The sequence below is a fragment of the Molothrus ater genome, chromosome 1 (assembly GCF_012460135.2).
Source record: "Molothrus ater isolate BHLD 08-10-18 breed brown headed cowbird chromosome 1, BPBGC_Mater_1.1, whole genome shotgun sequence".
Classification (NCBI taxonomy): Eukaryota; Metazoa; Chordata; class Aves; order Passeriformes; family Icteridae; genus Molothrus; species Molothrus ater.
The window spans coordinates 23916480-23935778 of NC_050478.2; the positions used below are offsets into that span (position 1 = coordinate 23916480).

The window sequence follows — 19299 nt, forward strand, 5'->3', positions numbered from 1 at the left end:
ATATCTGCTGCCACTGTGTAGCAGTGATTGCCATCCTTAATCCTAGTAGGAACTTCAGGAGAAGCTCAAGAGACTCATTACTCCACTATGTCCATGTAAATAAGTTCAAGGCCCCATTTAAGAGGCTCTTGGAAGGAGTAAATATCCATAAATACTTAGTGCTGGTGTTGAAGGGCTTCGATCTTCTTCTAGATTAAAAGCTTGAATCTAGTTAAATGTTGATTATTGCAACTGAGCAGATGGAAGTAATTCCACATAAAATACATTTCTGTTACAGCAAACTACCTACTTTTGGATAAACTCTGTAATCTGATCTACCTTTATCACAGAAACTATACGAGCACTTTTGTGGCACTAAAATAATAGCCAGGTATAAGAACAAACTGCAAGCCAGCTGATTTATTCCAGTTGGTAATTTTAAGAAGCTTCTTTCCTTTCCTGTCTCATTTAAATTCTTTATCAATAATAGTCATCTATGCTTGTGAGCAAGTAGTCTAAGTGTATTTTAAAACAATGTTGTTTAGTTGGCTTTTGGTTTCCTGGCTTAATTAAATTCTGGGCATGTTTGGTTTTGATTTTTTTTTTTCGGGGGGTTGGTTTTTTCCTTTTAACTTGAACCAATTTTCATTTTAATTCTAAATCTCTGAGTTATAAGTAATTGTGTATGCACCTTCTTTTTCAGGGAATGTCTTGGTGAAGCACATGAACCCTGTGACTGCCAGACCTGGAAGGACTGGCTACAGAAAATATCTGAAATGAAACCAGAAGAACGTAAGAGCCATGCAGGGCCAACAGGGAGGGCATGGGTGTTTTGATGCCATTTTGATCTTTCGGTTTTAGACAGATGTTTTTAGTTGCATAAAGTAAAAACTGGTTTCAACATTGGTTGAAAAATAGGGTAAAAGGGGAAGAAAATTATACTCCTGAATGAGAGGCTGCTTACACTTTAACTGCAGCACTATGGTAGACTGTTCTTTGTAGACCATTCCCCACAAATACATGTGTGGTTCAGTCAGGGTTTGCAAAACTCCTTCCCTTCCTTTTAAAGCTTTTTTTCATTAATTAGTCAATTTATTCCTACATATAACTTCATTTGCCCTGTCCAATTTTGATTTTTAGCCCAGTCTGCTCCTGTGATTGAGTAGTGTTCCGTGAAGATTTTTAATGCTTTAAAACTAGTTCAAGGCAATAGGTGATAATAATAGTAAGGTTGAGGGGGAACTGCAAGGGAGTTGTAGGGAATGGTTTAATGATAGGTAACATTTACTAAAAAAAACTAATAAAGGTTGGGTTTACACAGGACAGATATTTTCTTAGTCAACATTAACAAATAAAACAAAGATGACAGCAATTTGAATACATACTAACTTGGTTACCACAGCTCAGAGCCTTTCCATAGTATGTTATAAATATTTTGGAAAGCATAGAAAATTTTATAAAGAGGCAAAATACACCCTGCTTTTTGAAACTATATCTGTTGCTTTCATATATGAATTTGCCCTTTTATATATTGTAATTGTCACATATACTGTATATAAATTTGTATTAAAATAGATGTTGGAAATACATTGAAATAATAAGTGTATTCATATTATATATGTATAAACTAGAAAGTGTAATAATAAAATATATATGAGAAATATGTATAGTGAGAGACTTCAATATTTTATCAAGAAACAGGGAAATATGCATCATTCCTAATCCGATTCTCACAAAAGATTACTCAAGTACAATTTCAACCTCTCTCTTTTTGCATGCTCCATACCCTCCTGTCACCTTCAAAAAGTTGTGGGAGTGAGTGAGGCCTATGAGGACGCTGCCAACTGCCTGTGGTTACTGACCAACTCCAAACCTTGCGCCAACTGCAAGTCCCCAATCCAGAAGAACGAGGGCTGCAACCACATGCAGTGTGCAAAGGTAACAAGGAGCCATCGTGGGATTTCTTGAGGAATCAGAATTTAGCTTTGTATGTCCTGTATATATTTTAGGATCACAGAGGTCCAGAACCTCTGAAGGGTCATGCCTGATAGTTAGTGGAACCTGTTGCAAGAATTAGATAATGAGCAAATGGCAGGTTACATGTATTTAGAAAATGTTTTAATGTTTACTGAAATCTGTTTGGCTGACAGGTCTACGTTAAAGTGATTGAAATTTCATAAACACCTAAGAATAATTACCAGTACAGTATGAAACAAATAATTGATGGTTATATTGTCATTAATAATGTAGAAGAGAAAGAACAGTTTTAATTGGCAGATGAAAAATATTAAGGAAGGCTTAGGTCTAGTGAAGGTTTTGCCTTAATATATTTTTCTTTTGCATTATTTCTCTAACATAGCAACAAAGCAGAGAAGTTTAGGTGGAAAACTGTAAACAGGAATTAATCAGTAGGAATGAAAAGACAGCAAAGAGTGATTCCAAAGAAAATTTATTGATGACAGCAGCCAGAGAATTAGTCACAAGTTTGCACTGTGCTACCAAAATAGAAAAAATATTTTTGCCTTGAGTTCAGTATCATTTGAAAATGCTTTTTCACTCAAGTTAGTTAAAAGCAGCATATTTAGACATTTCTTTGTGTCAGAAATATCTTCTATAACTACAACTATTGCCTCTTTGAGGAGCATCATTAAAAATAAGAAAGTAGTAAACACTTCACATAGTTGGCCTACAATAAAAGCCTAACAGATTTAGAAAGTAATTCTCTTTATTTTTCTGAAAATGTGCAGGTCTCTCTATTGCTACACAAATCCCATTTTCTTCATATTGTCACATATTCTCTCTCTGTGATACAAATTGAAGATCAGGGCTTTTCTTGGTATCATTGGCAGCAGAGAAAATTCTCCTACACTTTGATTTATGCCACGTTTGCTGGTTTCGGGGTTTTTTTGTCTTAAATTATTTTAAAAAGAGCTCATAAATTCTGTACTTCTAAAAATTCTATAAGGTATGTTTGTTGCAGCTGTTGCCCGTGAGCTCAGTTGTGGCTTCTGGCTGGAGAAGGATTTGGCCAATAAACACTGATGAATGTAGATAATTTGCCATTCTAAGGCACTAGCTGACAACCAGAGGTCTCTTTTCCTTTTTGATGGTTATAGGCAGCTTGAAGTGTCCTTAAAACAGTCAGATTCTTTTGTCATGGAGTAATCTCTGCACAGACAGCAGCTGCCTCCCCTCACCCTGGTGAGGAAGGTGAGGAAGGGTGTCCTCAAGATCATTGAGGGCTTGGACACAAGGAATAGTGGTCACCTCACTTGTTGCTTCCTCTGCTGAAGTTACAATCCCTCATGATGGAGCTTCTGCCTTTTTTTGCAGTGAGGTCAAGCTCACTACCTGATGGGCTATGGCCGCTTTGTAGCATCTAGCTTGCACCTTGGTGTAGAGAATACTCCTTACTCATGAAACCCTGGTTTCTGTACTTAAGCAGGCATTTTCTTGTTGTTCTATGAGTGCAGCTTCTAATGAGACAGGGCTTACACAGTCCTGCTCTCTCACTCCACTGTCTATAGTCACTTTTTAAGCTTATGGGTACTTTGATTTCAAGGAACAGGAGGAGGTTCATAGATAATAAATTGCTGCAAGTTTCATGAAACTTGGTAACTGGATGGTGCAGAGACTTCATTTGTACTGCCACCAAGAGAGAGGCTGAAATACCTACCCAGCTGTTGCCTGCTCAGCAATGACCTGTTCTGCTTGGCTCAGACCATTGCCAGGCAGCTGATGGGATTTGTTATGCCCAGGTGGTGGTGATACAAGGCTCAGTGATCATAAAGACACATACAACAGAGCTCAGGAGTTAATCATAGATAGTTAATCATAATTAATCATATGCTGAGTTGGAAGGGATCCACCAGGGTGAGCTAGTCCAACTCCTGGCCCTGTGCAGGACACCCCAAGAGTCACATCATGTGCCTCAAACACTTCTTGAACTCTCAGGCCTGCTGCAGTGACACTTCCCTGGGGAGCCTGTTCCAGGGCCAAGCACCCTGTGGGTGAAGAACCTTTCCCTGCCTTCGAGGGAGTGGACAGCTCCTCCCCATTTAGTGCAAACTCAGTTTTGAGTCCTGTGTCCAGGGAAGCCATCGTGTAACACGGTTATCCACACTGTGCTGGATGTTTGGTCCAGAAGGAGGCTGTGTGAGTTTATCAGAAGTTCTGCTGAAGTCCAGAAAGGTTCTGTCACCTGGCTCCCCTTGTTCAGCTGGGTCACCCTGTCACAGAAGGGGATCAGGTTTGACAAGCCAGACTTCCCTCAGGAAGCTGTGCTGGCTGTGACCAATGACTGCATTGTCCTCTGGGTGTTTCTCAGTACCTCCCAGAGTAATCTTTTCCGTGGCTTTACCGTGCACTGAAGTGAGCCTGACATGCAGTAGTTTTCAGGGTTGTCCTTCTTACCCTTCTTGAAAATGATTTTGGGTTTGAGAGGTGTGTAGAAACAGCTGATGTGGTTTTGAATGTCTCATGAGACTGAGACACTGGAAGGAGGATCTAGGAACACTCTGTGATTCTTGGGTTTTGAGGAGGCTTCTGGAGATATGAGAGATTGATTAAAAGGTAAATATAATAGAGTGGTCAGATAGGAGATAATTTGGGAGAGCTGAGATTGTCGCAGTAGGAGCATATATACATAAATTAATAGGAAGTTGAGCTTTATTAGTTCAGTTGCTTGTGAAATATCTTGTTTCATATGATCTTTTAAATATTTTGTAAAGATTCTTTTTTTTATAATGAATATGAATGGGTTTGAATGGTAGGCAAATGATGCAGTGATACTTAACACATTATACACAGTTCTTGTACTTCTTTCTCAGCACTTCTCACCATTTTTTATAAGCCAGCAGCTTTAAAAAATGTTTGAAAACAAGAAGGAACAGCACAATTAATGTAGCAGACCCCTGATGGGGGAGTAATGTGCATTGACTCCATGATTTCAGAAGGCTGAACAAATGCTTTATTCAGCTGTTCTATATGATATTACACTACATACTAATACTGTACTATATTAACACTAAGCTAAAAACCTGTGACCTTTTCAGACAGTCACAACACAGCTTTGACCTAATTGGTCAGTCAATCAAAACCACCATCACCAGTGTGCAATTAAGAAATCCCTTTTGGTAAACAGTCTCCATAACACATTCCACATGTGCACAACAACAGATGCAGCAAGTGAAGATAAGAATTATTTTTTTTCTTCTGTGAGCTTTCTCACAGCATCTCACAGCTTCCCAGGAAAATCCTGGGAGAGAGAATTATGTATCTCTCTGTTCAGAGAATTATGTGAATACCACACACAATAATAAGATGAAATATTCTAGTCTTCATTTCTTTTTAGAAGGAAGTCAGCACTACTGATTTTTGAGACAAAATTAGCAAAAGTACCGTCCAAGAATTAGATTTCATTCCTTCTGTAATACATCTAAGTGATTGTATGAAATAACTACAGACAAACACATCTGGTATGAAGTAGGTATTCCTGGAAAGGTTAAACTTACCAAAGAGAGAATAAATGCAATTTAATTTATCAAATGCCACTAATAATACTCAAGGCTTAATATTAATTAATGTAAATTTTCTCTCCTCATCTATAACAGATAAACATGGTTCACCAAATCGTGAAGTCTTTTGCTTATCCGTCCAAAAATAGCTTCCAGTTATTTTGAAATTAACTAGCTGAACACTCACTGCTGAATTGAGAATATTTACACAGTTTGATCTTCTCTGATGCAAAGAAGCCTGAATAAGTCACCTTACACTTCCTTGTAAGGTTTTACCTATTTTGAAAGCACTTTACTCAGTCAGTGCAGAAAAGGCTTACCTGAAAGTAATCACTCATCAAAGTTTATATTCAGACTTCTTCTCTCTTGTTTTAACAGCTGTTATTTATATTTTGTGTCAGGAACACCACATGACAAAAATACCAGTAATCATGGTTTTTTAATTAATATTAGGGAAAATTTTTCATTCTTTCTCATGAATAGTTTCTGTGTTATTTAAAGAAATGGGACTGATTTTCTAACAATAACAAAAAACAGGCCTGATCAGCTGTATTTACCATTTGGTTCATTTCCTCTGCTTAAAACTTAACATGTAAATCCAACACAGTCTAATGATCCAAGGAACAAAAATGATGACTGACATGGTTTGATATGGTTTGATAAACAGATCTCCTGACTAAGTAAAATAGGAAGGAGGTTCCTCAAAATTTTTTTACACTCAGAATGTGGTTAATTAAGTTGTCCATAGAGGAATGACGATGCCTAACTACAAATCTGACATTTCAACTTCTTTTTTTTTTTCTTTCCTTTTTCCTGTTTTGTTCTGAAGTGCAAATATGACTTTTGCTGGATATGCTTAGAAGAGTGGAAGAAGCACAGCTCTTCCACTGGGGGCTACTACAGATGCACTCGCTATGAGGTTATTCAGCATGTGGAGGAGCAGTCCAAGGAGATGACAGTAGAGGTAACAAATGAATGTGTGCATTTGAAAAATAGCACTAAGGTTGCAGTTCTCCATTCAGGATAAGTGTAATCAAAATTCTTCCACACCAGAGTTCCAAATGGAAAAATACAACCTTAAACATATCAAAGAGATAGAAAGAAAGCAGTACTTATTGGTGGATTCATAAGATTCCTGCTTTTGGCTTACTTAACAACCACTGGTGGCTTTACTCGATTTATTTTACTTCTCTGTGACATGGTTTCCTTTTGTGAAATGAGCATACTGGTCCTGCAATTAGGTGCTATGCACTACAGAAGACATACCTTAATTTTGGCTTTTGGAAAGTTGCTTTAAATAGCAGGGACTGTCAGTGCATCAATTCTTTGGCTGCAGTATTTGCAGCGTTGTGAATTTCAAAAATTAACGTTATCTCTTTACTTACAGGGCACTACACACTGTGCAGAATATTTTATATGTAGTCTGAATAGAAACAGTTCACTATTTAATTATATTTGATTGTTGTATTAAATGATAAGATTTATTTTAGTTTCTTTTGTCTCTCCATTGTTTTCCAGGCTGAAAAGAAGCATAGAAGATTTCAAGAGCTTGATAGGTTTATGCACTATTATACAAGATTTAAGAACCATGAACTTAGCTACCAGGTTTGGGTCAAGCCATTTTTACTGATGTTTGTTTCTGTTTTATTAATCCAAAAATAATTATCTTATTTTATTTTATTTATTTTCTTTTTCTAGTTAGAACAGCGCCTTCTAAAAACAGCCAAAGAAAAGATGGAGCAGTTGAGTAGAGCTCTGAGTGGAAGTAAGTATTTGCTGTGATCTGTGCCTTTGAATTGAAATCACATCAACACAGTTATGGCTAAACTGTTCTTTGTTGGACAGTGCTCACATCAAGTCTGCTGTGTGATGTCATCCCTCCAGTACTAGAATTTGTAAACATTGGATGAAAGTTAAATGTAGAGTAAATCTTACCTATTCCAAAGCCTCAAGGAGGAAGTAGCATTAGTAAGGTAGAAGCTAATGTTCTGTGCTTATTTCTTTTCCTAAGAACACTGTGCAGAGTTTGAGAACTTGCTGCTCTTTACTTGCAAAATATTTAACTGATATGCACAAAAGTAATGCTGACATCAGCAGGAAAATACTTTCCCAATGCTTGTTTCATGTTGCAGCTGAGGGAGGCTGTCCTGATACCACATTCATTGAAGATGCAGTGCAAGAGCTTCTAAAAACTCGCCGCATTCTTAAGTGTTCTTATCCATATGGATTCTTTTTGGAGCCTAAAAGCACAAAGAAAGAAATATTTGAACTTATGCAGGTAATATATGGATATATTTTACTTTCCTAATGGCACTTTATTTTTTTTATATTAGTTATCAGTGTCTTTTTGCCATTTTTGTAGTATAAAACTGACATGCCTGTTTTATATTTGTAACCAAGTTAGAAAAAGTAGCATATATTTTATATCACTTTGCAAAGGAAAAGGATAAGGACAGATGGAAGGGGAAAGTAAGAAAATTTCCTGTTAATTTGAGGGTAACATTTTAGCTTCAGTCTTCATCTCCTTCTCTAGCTTGTCTTTTCTTTCTTTCTCTTCTGATGTGCTTGACATCTGGGAGGAGGCAAAACTGGGGAAGTACCTGGGACTGCTGCCTCCTTTCCTGTCCCTTGGGTCCCTTGAAGATACTCAGTATTTCAGAGTGCAGGGAAATCCTGCTCCAAGCTGGAGGACAGAATGTAGGTCAGTAAAAGAGTAGGCATGGGGACAGATATTTTGGGGTATTTTGGTGTTTCATAAGGTGTTTTCAGGAAAATGGTATCATTCCCCTCAATATTCATGGAGAAGAGTTCTTCCTGATTTGCATTTCCCTGTAAAACTGTTTTTTCTGTATCATTAACTCTTGCAGACAGACCTAGAAATGGTCACTGAAGACCTTGCACAGAAAGTGAACCGGCCTTACCTTCGGACACCCCGCCATAAAATCATCCGAGCCGCGTGCCTCGTGCAGCAGAAGCGCCAGGAGTTCCTGGCCTCTGTGGCCCGCGGCGTTGCTCCTGCAGACTCCCCAGAGGCACCCAGGCGCAGGTAATCCACCCAGAACGCTGCACAAGGCAGAAAATGTTCCTTTGGTAGCTGCCAAAGAGGGGGAATCCACTGCTGTTCTCTGACTATGAGGTAGATGCTGAGTGTGGTGGTTACAAATCACTGTGATAGCGATAATTTCTTGGGCATCTCATCCTTGTGGAATTACAGCCTTTGGGGAAAAGCATATTTTTCTTTTTGAGGATCACTGCTATGTGTGTTGCAACCTAAACTGCTTCCCCATTTGTGATATATTAATGATTAGATGTCATGGCTTCCATTTTACTTTTTTCCATCAAGATTGTCACTTAATCTCTGGTACGCTTCAAAAATCTCTTAAGTATTTTCTAAACATATCAGGCAGTTTTGGAATAGTCAACAACTTAACTCTGTAAGGTTTTCAAAATTAATTTTGAATTAAGAATTAAGGGGGAAGACTTGTTAAGTTTAGAGAGCTACATTTGCCCTAGTTTTCAGATTTCAATAGGTTTTGAAGCTCTGGAGGTTTTTCATATTTGTTCTATTTCTAAATTTGATGGTGTATCTTTCCATTTTATAGCTTTGCTGGTGGAACATGGGATTGGGAGTATTTAGGATTTGCATCCCCCGAGGTAAACTATTTCTTTTTAATTTTTTAACTTAGTTCTGCATTTGCTAGAAACACAGGTATGATCACAATCTGCATGAAGAGCTTCCTTATCTTGAGTCAAAGCATTTCAAGTTGGTTAAGCTTTCCATTTCATTTATTTCACAATAGAAGGAAATATATATGAAGTTAATTGTGCAATGACTATAAATAATGCCTCTCACATGGATATAGTTATCTAAGGTGGCATTAGGCAACCTTAGATATTTCACATTCATTTTTCAAGTACAAAAGCAGTTTTAAAATTGAATATAAACTGCTGTCTGTGTGTTGGAGAGCCTTAAAGTAATAAATGTATGAAATTATGTAGATTACTTTTGAATGCAGTATCAGTTCAGCAGAATTTGACAAAAAGTTTATGAAATTTCCATCCTCTGTCAAAATCCCAACAAAAACATGCAGTTGTACTCCTAAATATTGTTAAATATTTCAAATATTTATTTTTATTGTTAGGTATTAAAGCAGGATGGAAATTGCATACTCAAGTGACATTAATTTCTGCTACTTTACCAAGAATGAAAATTATATTTTTTAATTCATATTCTATGATCTGTATATGGGAAAGAGTAAGTAGTTTTTGAGACTCTGCTCTAAAATATGAGAAGCTTCCTATAAAGATTTCCTTTATCATCTTAATTTTTAGTTAATGTTTTGAGAACATTAGATTAAAGCATTCAGTCAGGAAGGAAACTTCATTTCAACATTTCCTTGTTTGCTGTTTTCTTTCTAGCTAGTCATTGTTAAACATCCTAGAAAACTCCATGTACTTTTTTCCATATATTTCCTTTGCTATTGTTGGTGAGCATCACACTGGTGAGAACATGGCTCGCTTCTCTACAAAAAATCAGCTGCTTCTCCTATCCAGTTCCTTCCTTTAGTCTTTTTGAAATAATCTCACATCTGACAACATCAAACTCATTGTGATGTTACTGTATGATTGATTGTGATGTTACTGATGACAGTGGAACTGGCTATGAGAAGAAGCTGGTAAGAAATGTGTTGAAAAGCTGTTTAGCAGGAGGTGCAATTGCAGCTGTGCTTAGATGATCTGCTTATGAGTGTCCATGATTTGCCTAAATGTGGCACTGTGTGATGCAAGTTGGTTTCTTTGCTATGTAGCTATCACGAATACTTGCAACCACCTATGCTAAAGGAATTTTATAGAATTAATAATGGTCATCTTTGTTTATTTTAGTGAATTTCACTGCAAAGTATTTTACATAGAGCTGTATTTATTGCAAACAAATGAGAGCTAAGATTTGGTGTGATGAATAAATCTTAGTGTTCAATGATCACTTCCCATGATTCCTTTTCTGATTCAGAGTGATACAATTATATCTATTTTTTAATAATTCAGTTATATTATTCTATATCAAGGTTTAATTTTCTGTTGTTTGAGGCTCTGCCTTGCATTTAGAAAATCCCTGAGATCCCTAAAAGCTGGAAGAACATTTTAAGAAGAATCACTTCATGTTTTCTTTGTTTCTTTATGGTGTTCCATTAGACTAACAAACATATACTACTAACTGCTGTTGAAGACAGAATATTGGGCTAAATGGACCTTTTGTCTGGTCCAATAAAGCTACTTTTTGATGTTCTCACAACTTCCATGGATAAAAATCTGCCCACACCCATGATTTTGTGACTATTTCTTTTGTCTTGCATATGTCATTATGAGTAAGCACTTGGTCTGAGAAAGTTCATGGAAGAAAACATACTCTCCTAATACCATCTACATTAATAAGGTCATTGTGTAAGACAAACAGCACTTCTGGATTTAAGTTTTAGGTACTTTAGATGTTGAAGAGTTAATATAGGAAAGGAAAACTAACGATACTGTTATCTTTACCAATTCATTTGGCCAAATGAATCCTTTGGATTACAGATTTCCCAACTTGGAGCTCACAGTAATAAAGAACAATATTCTTTTGAAGAGGAGAGCGAGTACCTGTGTGCACAGTTTTATTGCCTTGTGTGTAGGAATAACTGAAATTACACAAAGTGCTGCCTACACAGGTTTAATGTCAGCTGGACATACCAGAAAAGATATCTGGAAATTTCCTTTCAAGCATAGAACTAGTTCCTTCATATTAGGAAAGATATGCAAATTGATCCAAGTATTAAGATAATTAGCCCTTGGGATGTTGCTTGATGTGGTCAAATGTAAATGCTATATGAAATGTCTAAGCACACACAATATGAGAAAATACAGGCTGTGGGAGTTCAGATCCATATGGTATGGCTCATTAGCAGCTCAAGTTAAGCAAAAGTAGAGGAGATCTGAAGTAAAAATAAAAAAATCCATGGAATAAAAATCCATTATAGACTTTCCAGTAGAAGAGTGTCAGAAGTGGCTTTAGACGTTCTGGAGCCATAGTGTCCTGGGGGCTCAGAGAAATATATCAAGTTGCAGTGTATGTCTAACAGTTTTCTGTTGTCTTTTCAAGGTTCTTTTCTACTGCCAAATGCTGGCAGCAGAGATTCTGAGATAATCTATTGGTCTAATTCACATCAGTTGTTTTTATGTTCTAAAATCAGTGAGTATGCATTTATTAAAAAGTGTGTCAATAGGTGCATATATAAAGTTCGGCATCAGAGATTTAAACAAGAAATGTGTTCCTGGAATTGGTAAAAAAAGGAGATTGCAAGTATTAAAATTTTGGTAGTACATCTAATTTTTTTTTTTTTTTTTGCTAATTCGTTGTTTTATAGATCTAGGATTACCTTGGATTTTTTTGTTATTTATGTTAAGCGTCGCATGATACAACTTGCAATTCATTTTTCTGAAAGCGGGTGATTTTATAATAAGCATATAAAATCACACATTTTTTATAAAAATGTGGTGCTTGTTACTCAGAAAAATAGTGCTGCATGCTGCCCTGTGTTTTGTAACCTTTGGTTTATGCAGGAATATGCTGAATTTCAGTATCGGAGGAGGCACAGACAGCGCCGGCGCGGAGACATGCACAGTCTGCTGAGTAACACTCCCGACCCCGAGGACCCCAGTGAGAGTACATTAGGTACGGGCCTCTCTGGGCTGGCTCCTTGCTCTTCCTGCTTCAGAAATCACTGGTAGTGACCACAGGGCCTGGTCTTCTGTGGATACACTTTAAAGAAGTTTCAAATACATTGCTGTATTTTCCAGGGTACAACATAAAGGCTTGTCTCTGCAGTTTTTTTATGTGATCTTAGAAGTGTTGTTGACTTCACTGTGGCTGCTGCTGTTCTAAAAGAGAATTTCATTGATCTCCCCACTAACAACTTCTCAGCTGTCCAGCGCAGGTTTGCTTTTCTGAAGAAATTCTAAAGGTCATTCATTCATACACAAGTCCTCTATACCAATGAAAAGAACCAGTTGTGCATAGAATGTAGAGGCTCCAGGCCTGTGGAAGAGCATCCTAAGGTTGGATTCCAAAACTCTGCCCAGAAGCTGTATTGGCAAAGGCAGCCAGGAAAGAAATTGGCTTGAGCTGTGACTTCCAGAGTGCTGCTCTTCTGAGGGCTGGTAGTGCAGTCCTTTAAGGTCTCTCTGTGACTTGGCTGTCTGGGCTGGCTCAGTTCTGCCAGAACCTTAGCACAGGTACAGAAATATCTTGAACCCAAATCATACTGTGGCACTGTTTCTGCAGAGCTGCCAGTCTGTGTGCTCAGTCTCTCTGCCATGCTGCACAAACTCTCATTGCTGTGTCTCAGGAACTTAAAAACTTAGCTTGTTCTTTAAAACTAAGAGGAGAGATCCTTTTTTGAGGAGAAAGGATCACATGCATCCTTTATTTTAGAAAAAGTAATCAACATTTTGGTGAACTTTGGTTCTTCCCTATTATAAATAAAATGCAAAGCTATTTTGTTAGCTGAAGGAATAGATTTTGACTGAACTCTTGGATATAGTACTGATGGCCAAGTGCACACTGTTAAAGCATGCAAGAGATTATTTTATTTCAGTCTATCACATTTTGAGTTTTGGAGTGGAAAATTCCATTTTCCAAAGTCAAAAGATTTACATTTATTTTCATTACAGAGCAGTTTTTTTCTGGAAGTACCATCTTACTTCTATTTTTTGTGGCTTTTAAGAAAACAGCAATGTCAGTAATTGCTGAAGTATTCCCTAACAACTCTACTCTTAATTGTGCTGCAATGTTACAGCAAAGATTATTATAATGTTAACATTATAGCTGAGGTTTTGTCTTTGAACAGAGAAACGGGCAAACGTGATTTGTAATCCACCTATAAATGCATCCTGTATTTGTGTCCACATGCAGTAGTTTTCAGGGCTTTCCATAAATCGGGTATGTGCCTTAGAAGCACTTTGCCCCTTCTGCCCCTGCTCCCAGTGGCATAGCCCATGCTTTCAGAGAAGGGTATTGAGGGCAGAAAGGACAAATGAGCCAGGGAGTCACTCCTAAAACAGTGGGATTGGTGTTTCACCACTGTGTAAGAGCTGATGGGAAGGAGTGGTTTGGATTCTTTCATTCAGAGTGAATAAAGGAGTAAAATTGCACAACTGGAATCCAAAGGGAAGTAAGACATTCTGTCAGTAAATCATAGCAGAGGAGGCTTCCTCACTGGTTCTTCAACCACTTTTGTTTTGGTTGCCCAAACAGACACTCAGGAAGGTGGCAGCAGTAGAAGACATGGCACCTCCATGGTGAGTTCAGCTTCTATGGGTATTCTGCACAGCTCTTCGCTTCATGACTATACCCCTGTCAGTCGCTCTGAAAACCAGGATTCTCTTCAGGTATCTCCCCCAATCTCTTTTCCATTCTCTCTGCTTTGCTTGCTCTCCTCTGCTCTGCCTTTCTGTGTCACTTTGTCTCTGCAAATTTTCTTAATTCTTCAAGGAGAAAGGGAGAATCTAGGACAACAAATTATACATTCACAATGGTAAGAACTGCTAAACAATCACTGACATAACAATAGTTAACTTTTAAATTGTGTTGTCAGCTCTATTGGTAAAAATTGATTCTGATAAAGGACATGTAGGAATAATGAATGAATTTCAGATTTGAGACAAAATTGCTATTCATCCAAAATATGTAACAAGATGCAAGTTTTATTCTGAGAGCATCCTTATGTATTTCCACAGGCTCTGAGTTCTCTGGATGAAGATGACCCAAACATCCTGCTAGCTATTCAGCTGTCCTTACAAGAATCTGGCTTGGCCATTGATGAAGAAACTAGAGACTTTCTAAATAATGAGGCATCTTTAGGAGCAATAGGTACCTCTTTGCCTACAAGACTGGACTCTGCTCCCGTCAGTATAGACAACCCAAGGGGTGCTTTGAGCAGCTCTGAGCTGCTAGAACTTGGTGACAGTCTGATGAGACTGGGTGCAGGCAATGATCCCTTCTCAGCCAATCGTCTTCACTCCCACCCCTGCAGCGAGACAAGAAGTGGATTATACTCAACTTCAAGTGATGCTGATTCCAGCAGTCAAGATCCCAATACCAATGAAAATCTGCTTGGAAATATTATGGCCTGGTTTCATGACATGAACCCACAGAGTATTGCCCTGATTCCTTCAACAAGTACAGAAACAGATGAGGAGTCACAGCAGCCCAGCACTGAAGATGGGTCAGCAGGGCAACCAAATCTTACAGACACAGGGCTGGAGCCTCAGGAAGAGCATGCACTGTTTGAGGATGCACTCAAAAATGAAGGCAGAGGAACCCAAACAGAGGAAAGCACTTCTGAAGAAAACATTATTCCAAGAGAAACAGTATCACAAATTGGTGATAGTAACAGGGAGATAACAAGCACCCTAGATAATTCAGGAGATAGTTCAAGTCAGACTCCTCAAACCTCAAGTGAATGGACTGAACACGTGCATCTGGTATGAATAAAAACTAAATCTGGAGTAAAAGAATGGCAGTGACAGATGGTACAGTATGTGGAGTAAGCATTATGGAGGCTTTGATCCACATAATTGCAGCTCAGTTGTAACCACTGACGTAACAACGGATATTTAGGAGTTCCTCTTGAATTGCAGTTCTTCATAATGATGTGAACCTTTCAAGGAATATCCTTTGCATTTAATTAGGTAGTATTTGCCTTTTGCTCTCAAGAGAAAGGAATAAGTAGGTTGTATTCCACATTCCTAATACAATGCAGCATCTGTTTAGCCTTAGGTTGATGATCCTTAACTTGAAAGTATGGATTAAAGGCTTACACTGATTATTTTGTTTGGTTTTCCTAAGAAATAGTTTATTCCATTTTTTAGAACTCATAATTTCACCAAAACAACATCTAGCAGTTCATTTGCATTTTGGTTTTGTTTTCCATAACTTTTCCTTAGTAATTTTTCATTTTTGTTAGCAGTGTGAACGGAGGTATTTAATGCTTCTCTGTAGTACTGCTCCAGGAACAAGTTTTAGGGGATATTCTCTCCCTTTAAAATCAAAGATTTTTTCATGTCTATTTACAGTCCAAATGTGCCAAACTGTGAAAAGTTAACTGGCAGTAGCCTAATGAAACAGTGCAGTGTTACCCTATCCAACTAATCCCACAATTCTTAGCAATGGAAGAAACCACTGGGTAGCATTGCATCTCCAAATTTAACTGGCATATGTTGCCATGGTGACTGCATTTAATTAAATGTAGCCTGTATCTTAAGTTAATAAAACCTAATGCTGCTGTTAAACAGTTATTTTAAATATTAAAATACAGTGAGTTAGCAACAGCTATGCTGTATTTTAAGAGACACTTTAATGGAAGTGCAATCATAGTTCTTTGTTTTCATAATTCTACAAAGCATTTTATGCACTAATAGTGCAATTACTTTTAATGATAACATTTTATAAAAATATAGGAATACAGAATTTTCATATATTAGTCAGTCCCACAATTAAAAGATAACACATCCTGCTCAACATGTTACGGTGCCTTTGCCTAACCCAACTGGATAGTTGCCACAGTTAAACAAGTAATTCAAATTCAGTGTTTGTTCTGGAGTAACTATGCTATTAATTGCAAAGACCTCCATAAAACCACCCATGGCCTTGCCTTTACAGTAAATAACTAAACGTTCAGTCAGTGTTTTTGCATATACAAAACACTACTAGGTATTTGTTCAATTGCACAATATTCATTTGCTGTGTGATTACTGTTTAGTGTAAGAAAAAAAATAAAATTTAAAAAAATACAAAAAAACCTTTTCCTAGTTGTTGTACCGTGAAAAACAAAAATACTGGTTTTAGATTTGCTTAAAAGCATCAATCTACAGTTAGTGAGATACAATGGTACAGTATGTAATTACAACTAGAATAAGTTGTTCAAATGGCTGTTTTAATTACATATAATCAAAACTTTTCATAACATGAGCAAATTACATACACTCCATTTTAAGTTTTGCTTAACTGTTACCAGGGATTTGTTGATATGATATAAAAGTTTATTACTACTGAGTGTGTATAGGCAAGTGTCATGATAGCAAAGTTTATGTATTGATTACTGTGAGTTCAAGTGAGTGTTTTGGTAACTAATTCATGCAAATCCAGCTTTGGAACCTTGCAGTTACAAGGTTCAGAGTAGTAAAAAATGAAATAAGAGTATTTTACCCTTACCCCATAAAAAACCTTGTCCATTTTCAAGCATCTTTAGAGAGAATGAATTAGAATAGTCTAAATAATTTTCCAACTTTTCCTCTAGCCACCCTACTACTCACATAATATTGAGCCTTTGAAAAATACCTGTAGGTATAAAGTCCTTCAACTGAAGTGGTCCTTCATGAACTGTCATCATGAATTGGTCTGAAAGTTGTTTAACTCACATAGCTTCCTTGAATGGTAATTTCTGAATAGAAAGATTCTCACAAAAAGATTGTGTATTGCATTGAGATGTCTTGCAAAGTTGCAGTAAGATATGTAAGAGTGCTCTCTGTGAAGATAGTGAAGTTTGTGGGTTCTGGTTTTACGTAATTTGGTTAGGTTGTGCAGTATATCCATTGTTTCCGTGTTACTCTTATGAGCATGAAATTAGACTATTAAATTTGTATTTTCTTGGTACTTATTTTAACACCATAGTCATTGAATTTACAATTCAAAAATAAAAGTTTGGCAAGACTATTTTGTAAACCTGTTAATTTTATAATGTAAAAAAATTACTCTAACCTTGAATTGTTATTTGCACTTTCATAGTCTATACTTGATACATTCCCACTTTATATACAGGTAGGATACTACAACCATGTAGATGTTTGGCCAAATGAATGCTGTTAATAATATGTAAAATTCTTTGATTAAACATTTATTACTTAAACTAATTCCGTTCTGTCTCATTACATCTTAGACTTACTGTAGCAGGTCCTTGAGACTGCTGACAGACATTTGTAGGGTATGTTCAGCACTGTGCCAGATTAGTTGGACACCATATAGTAAGCTGAATGTTTTGATTTGTAAATATAAAGTACCATCATTAAGCTTTGAAAAAAATCTAAAATAGATTTCATCTTAATTGCTACAGCCATGTTTGCATTTGTTCTTTGTAGAGTAATGCCTTGTCACTACGAGTACTGGTGGGAGTAATTTTTGTGAAAGATTCTGTTAAGCAGTGTTACTTAAGTGCCACTTAATATCCACTCTCCATTGTCACCTGGAAATTCCAGAGTGCCTCTGTTACATTAATAGCACTAAACTATTTTGTTCATTGTTACAGTAATATCATCAACCTCCTCCACCAAACATGCCAAGATCATGGAATTGCAGACTGGTTTGGGTTGGAAGGGACGTTGAAGACCCTGTTGTTCCAATCTTCCTTCCATGCACAGGGACACCTTTCATTAGAGCAAGCTGCTCAGAGCTCCATCCCCCCCAGCCTTGAATACTTCCAGTGATGGAGCATTCCCAGCTTCTCTGGGCAACCTGTTCCAGTGCCTCAGCACCCTCCCTGAAGGCATCCCACTGGACTACTCAGGGAGGGTGGTGACAGTGGAAGCCAAAACATGGACACAAAGATAGCCATGGACACAAAGATAGCCATGGACACAAAGATAGCCAGTTTGTTTACAAGCAATTGTCTGGCTCAAGAGACAGCTTTAACGTGCCTTGAAAGAACCAAGTGCTCATGGTCATTTTATGTCATCTCTGCCATTCCTTTACCTACCCACGTCCATCATGAGGCCCAAAAACCAAAGACCTCACAAAATCCAGGGTGAATTCCTGGCTCTACTACAAGCTCGAATGAGTAATAAGACCCAAAAGCAGCAAAGACAGATGCATGTTACTTATGCAATAACTGTGCAACACATCTCAAGAACAGCATCAGCTGTGGCTCTGGGAATTAAGGGAATACAAGCTGCTTTTCTCACAAGAGAGCTGTTAAGTACAGAACCTTAGAACAGAACCATGTGGAAATGCAGCGTGCACTAGTCCATTTATACCCAATTTCATGCATTTACAACACAAATATTTCTGGAGAAGCAGTCCATGTGCATCCTCTGCAGCTGAATCTGGAACAGTGACACACACATAATAAGAATAAAGGATTCTTCAGCTGTGAGCCAGCTGTCTGCAGGGTAGCAGTAAAAAGCTAGGAGGAAGCAATGCAATTAAATCCACTGCAGAACAATTCAACTGCTGAAGCAGGAAATGAGCAGTGTGTGCAGATTTGCATCACTTCCAATAAAAACCACTCTCACTGAGAGCTCCTGAGGAGAAATGGTTCTGTACTGACAGCCAGTGTGTCTAACACAGTCCCCCTCCACAAGTGGAGCCAACATTTTATTTCCTCCACTTCTTTGTGGAGTCTACATTGGAGGTTTCACAGAGCAGGGATGGGTTCTGGTAACTCCCAAGGGCAGTCCTTTCTCTTATTGGGGTAAAAATAAACTGAAAATACACATTAATTGGAAGAAAACATTTACTCTGCAACTTTAGCTGAGCTTACACAGTACAAAATGCCTCAGCTGCATCAAGCCCTTCCAGTCAGGCCTCAGACTGAGTCAACCCACTCCAGCTCCAAGGACAGGCTAGTTCTGTTAAGGAGAATCGGGAAACTGAAGAGGATGCTCAAAATTCGGGATTGACATTTTAAGGCTTGAGGTCCTCTGGAAAGAGGGTACTTTACTTAAAAGTCCTGAGCCCCACCTCTCCTTCTACCCATAACTACCAGGAATTCAGCAA

At 37.7% G+C, this 19299-nt stretch overlaps 1 protein-coding gene across 3 annotated transcripts in view; it reads left to right on the forward strand.

Annotated features, from left to right (window-relative positions):
* The window catches only part of ANKIB1 (ankyrin repeat and IBR domain containing 1), a 90202-nt gene extending 72761 nt beyond the window's left edge, over nt 1-17441 (forward strand). Inside the window, exons 10-20 of one of the 3 annotated variants that reach the window (XM_036406967.2) lie at nt 683-771; nt 1787-1917; nt 6325-6459; nt 7014-7100; nt 7194-7260; nt 7628-7773; nt 8363-8541; nt 9098-9149; nt 12093-12204; nt 13786-13919; nt 14268-17441. In XM_036406967.2, the coding sequence (XP_036262860.1) occupies nt 683-771; nt 1787-1917; nt 6325-6459; nt 7014-7100; nt 7194-7260; nt 7628-7773; nt 8363-8541; nt 9098-9149; nt 12093-12204; nt 13786-13919; nt 14268-15020 (1885 nt within the window). In that variant the 3' untranslated portion in view covers nt 15021-17441. The remainder of the gene's footprint in view (nt 1-682; nt 772-1786; nt 1918-6324; nt 6460-7013; nt 7101-7193; nt 7261-7627; nt 7774-8362; nt 8542-9097; nt 9150-12092; nt 12205-13785; nt 13920-14267) is intronic. The other 2 variants (XM_036406970.2, XM_036406969.2) reach the window with 2 other exon arrangements.
* The last annotated feature ends 1858 nt before the right edge of the window (nt 17442-19299 follow it).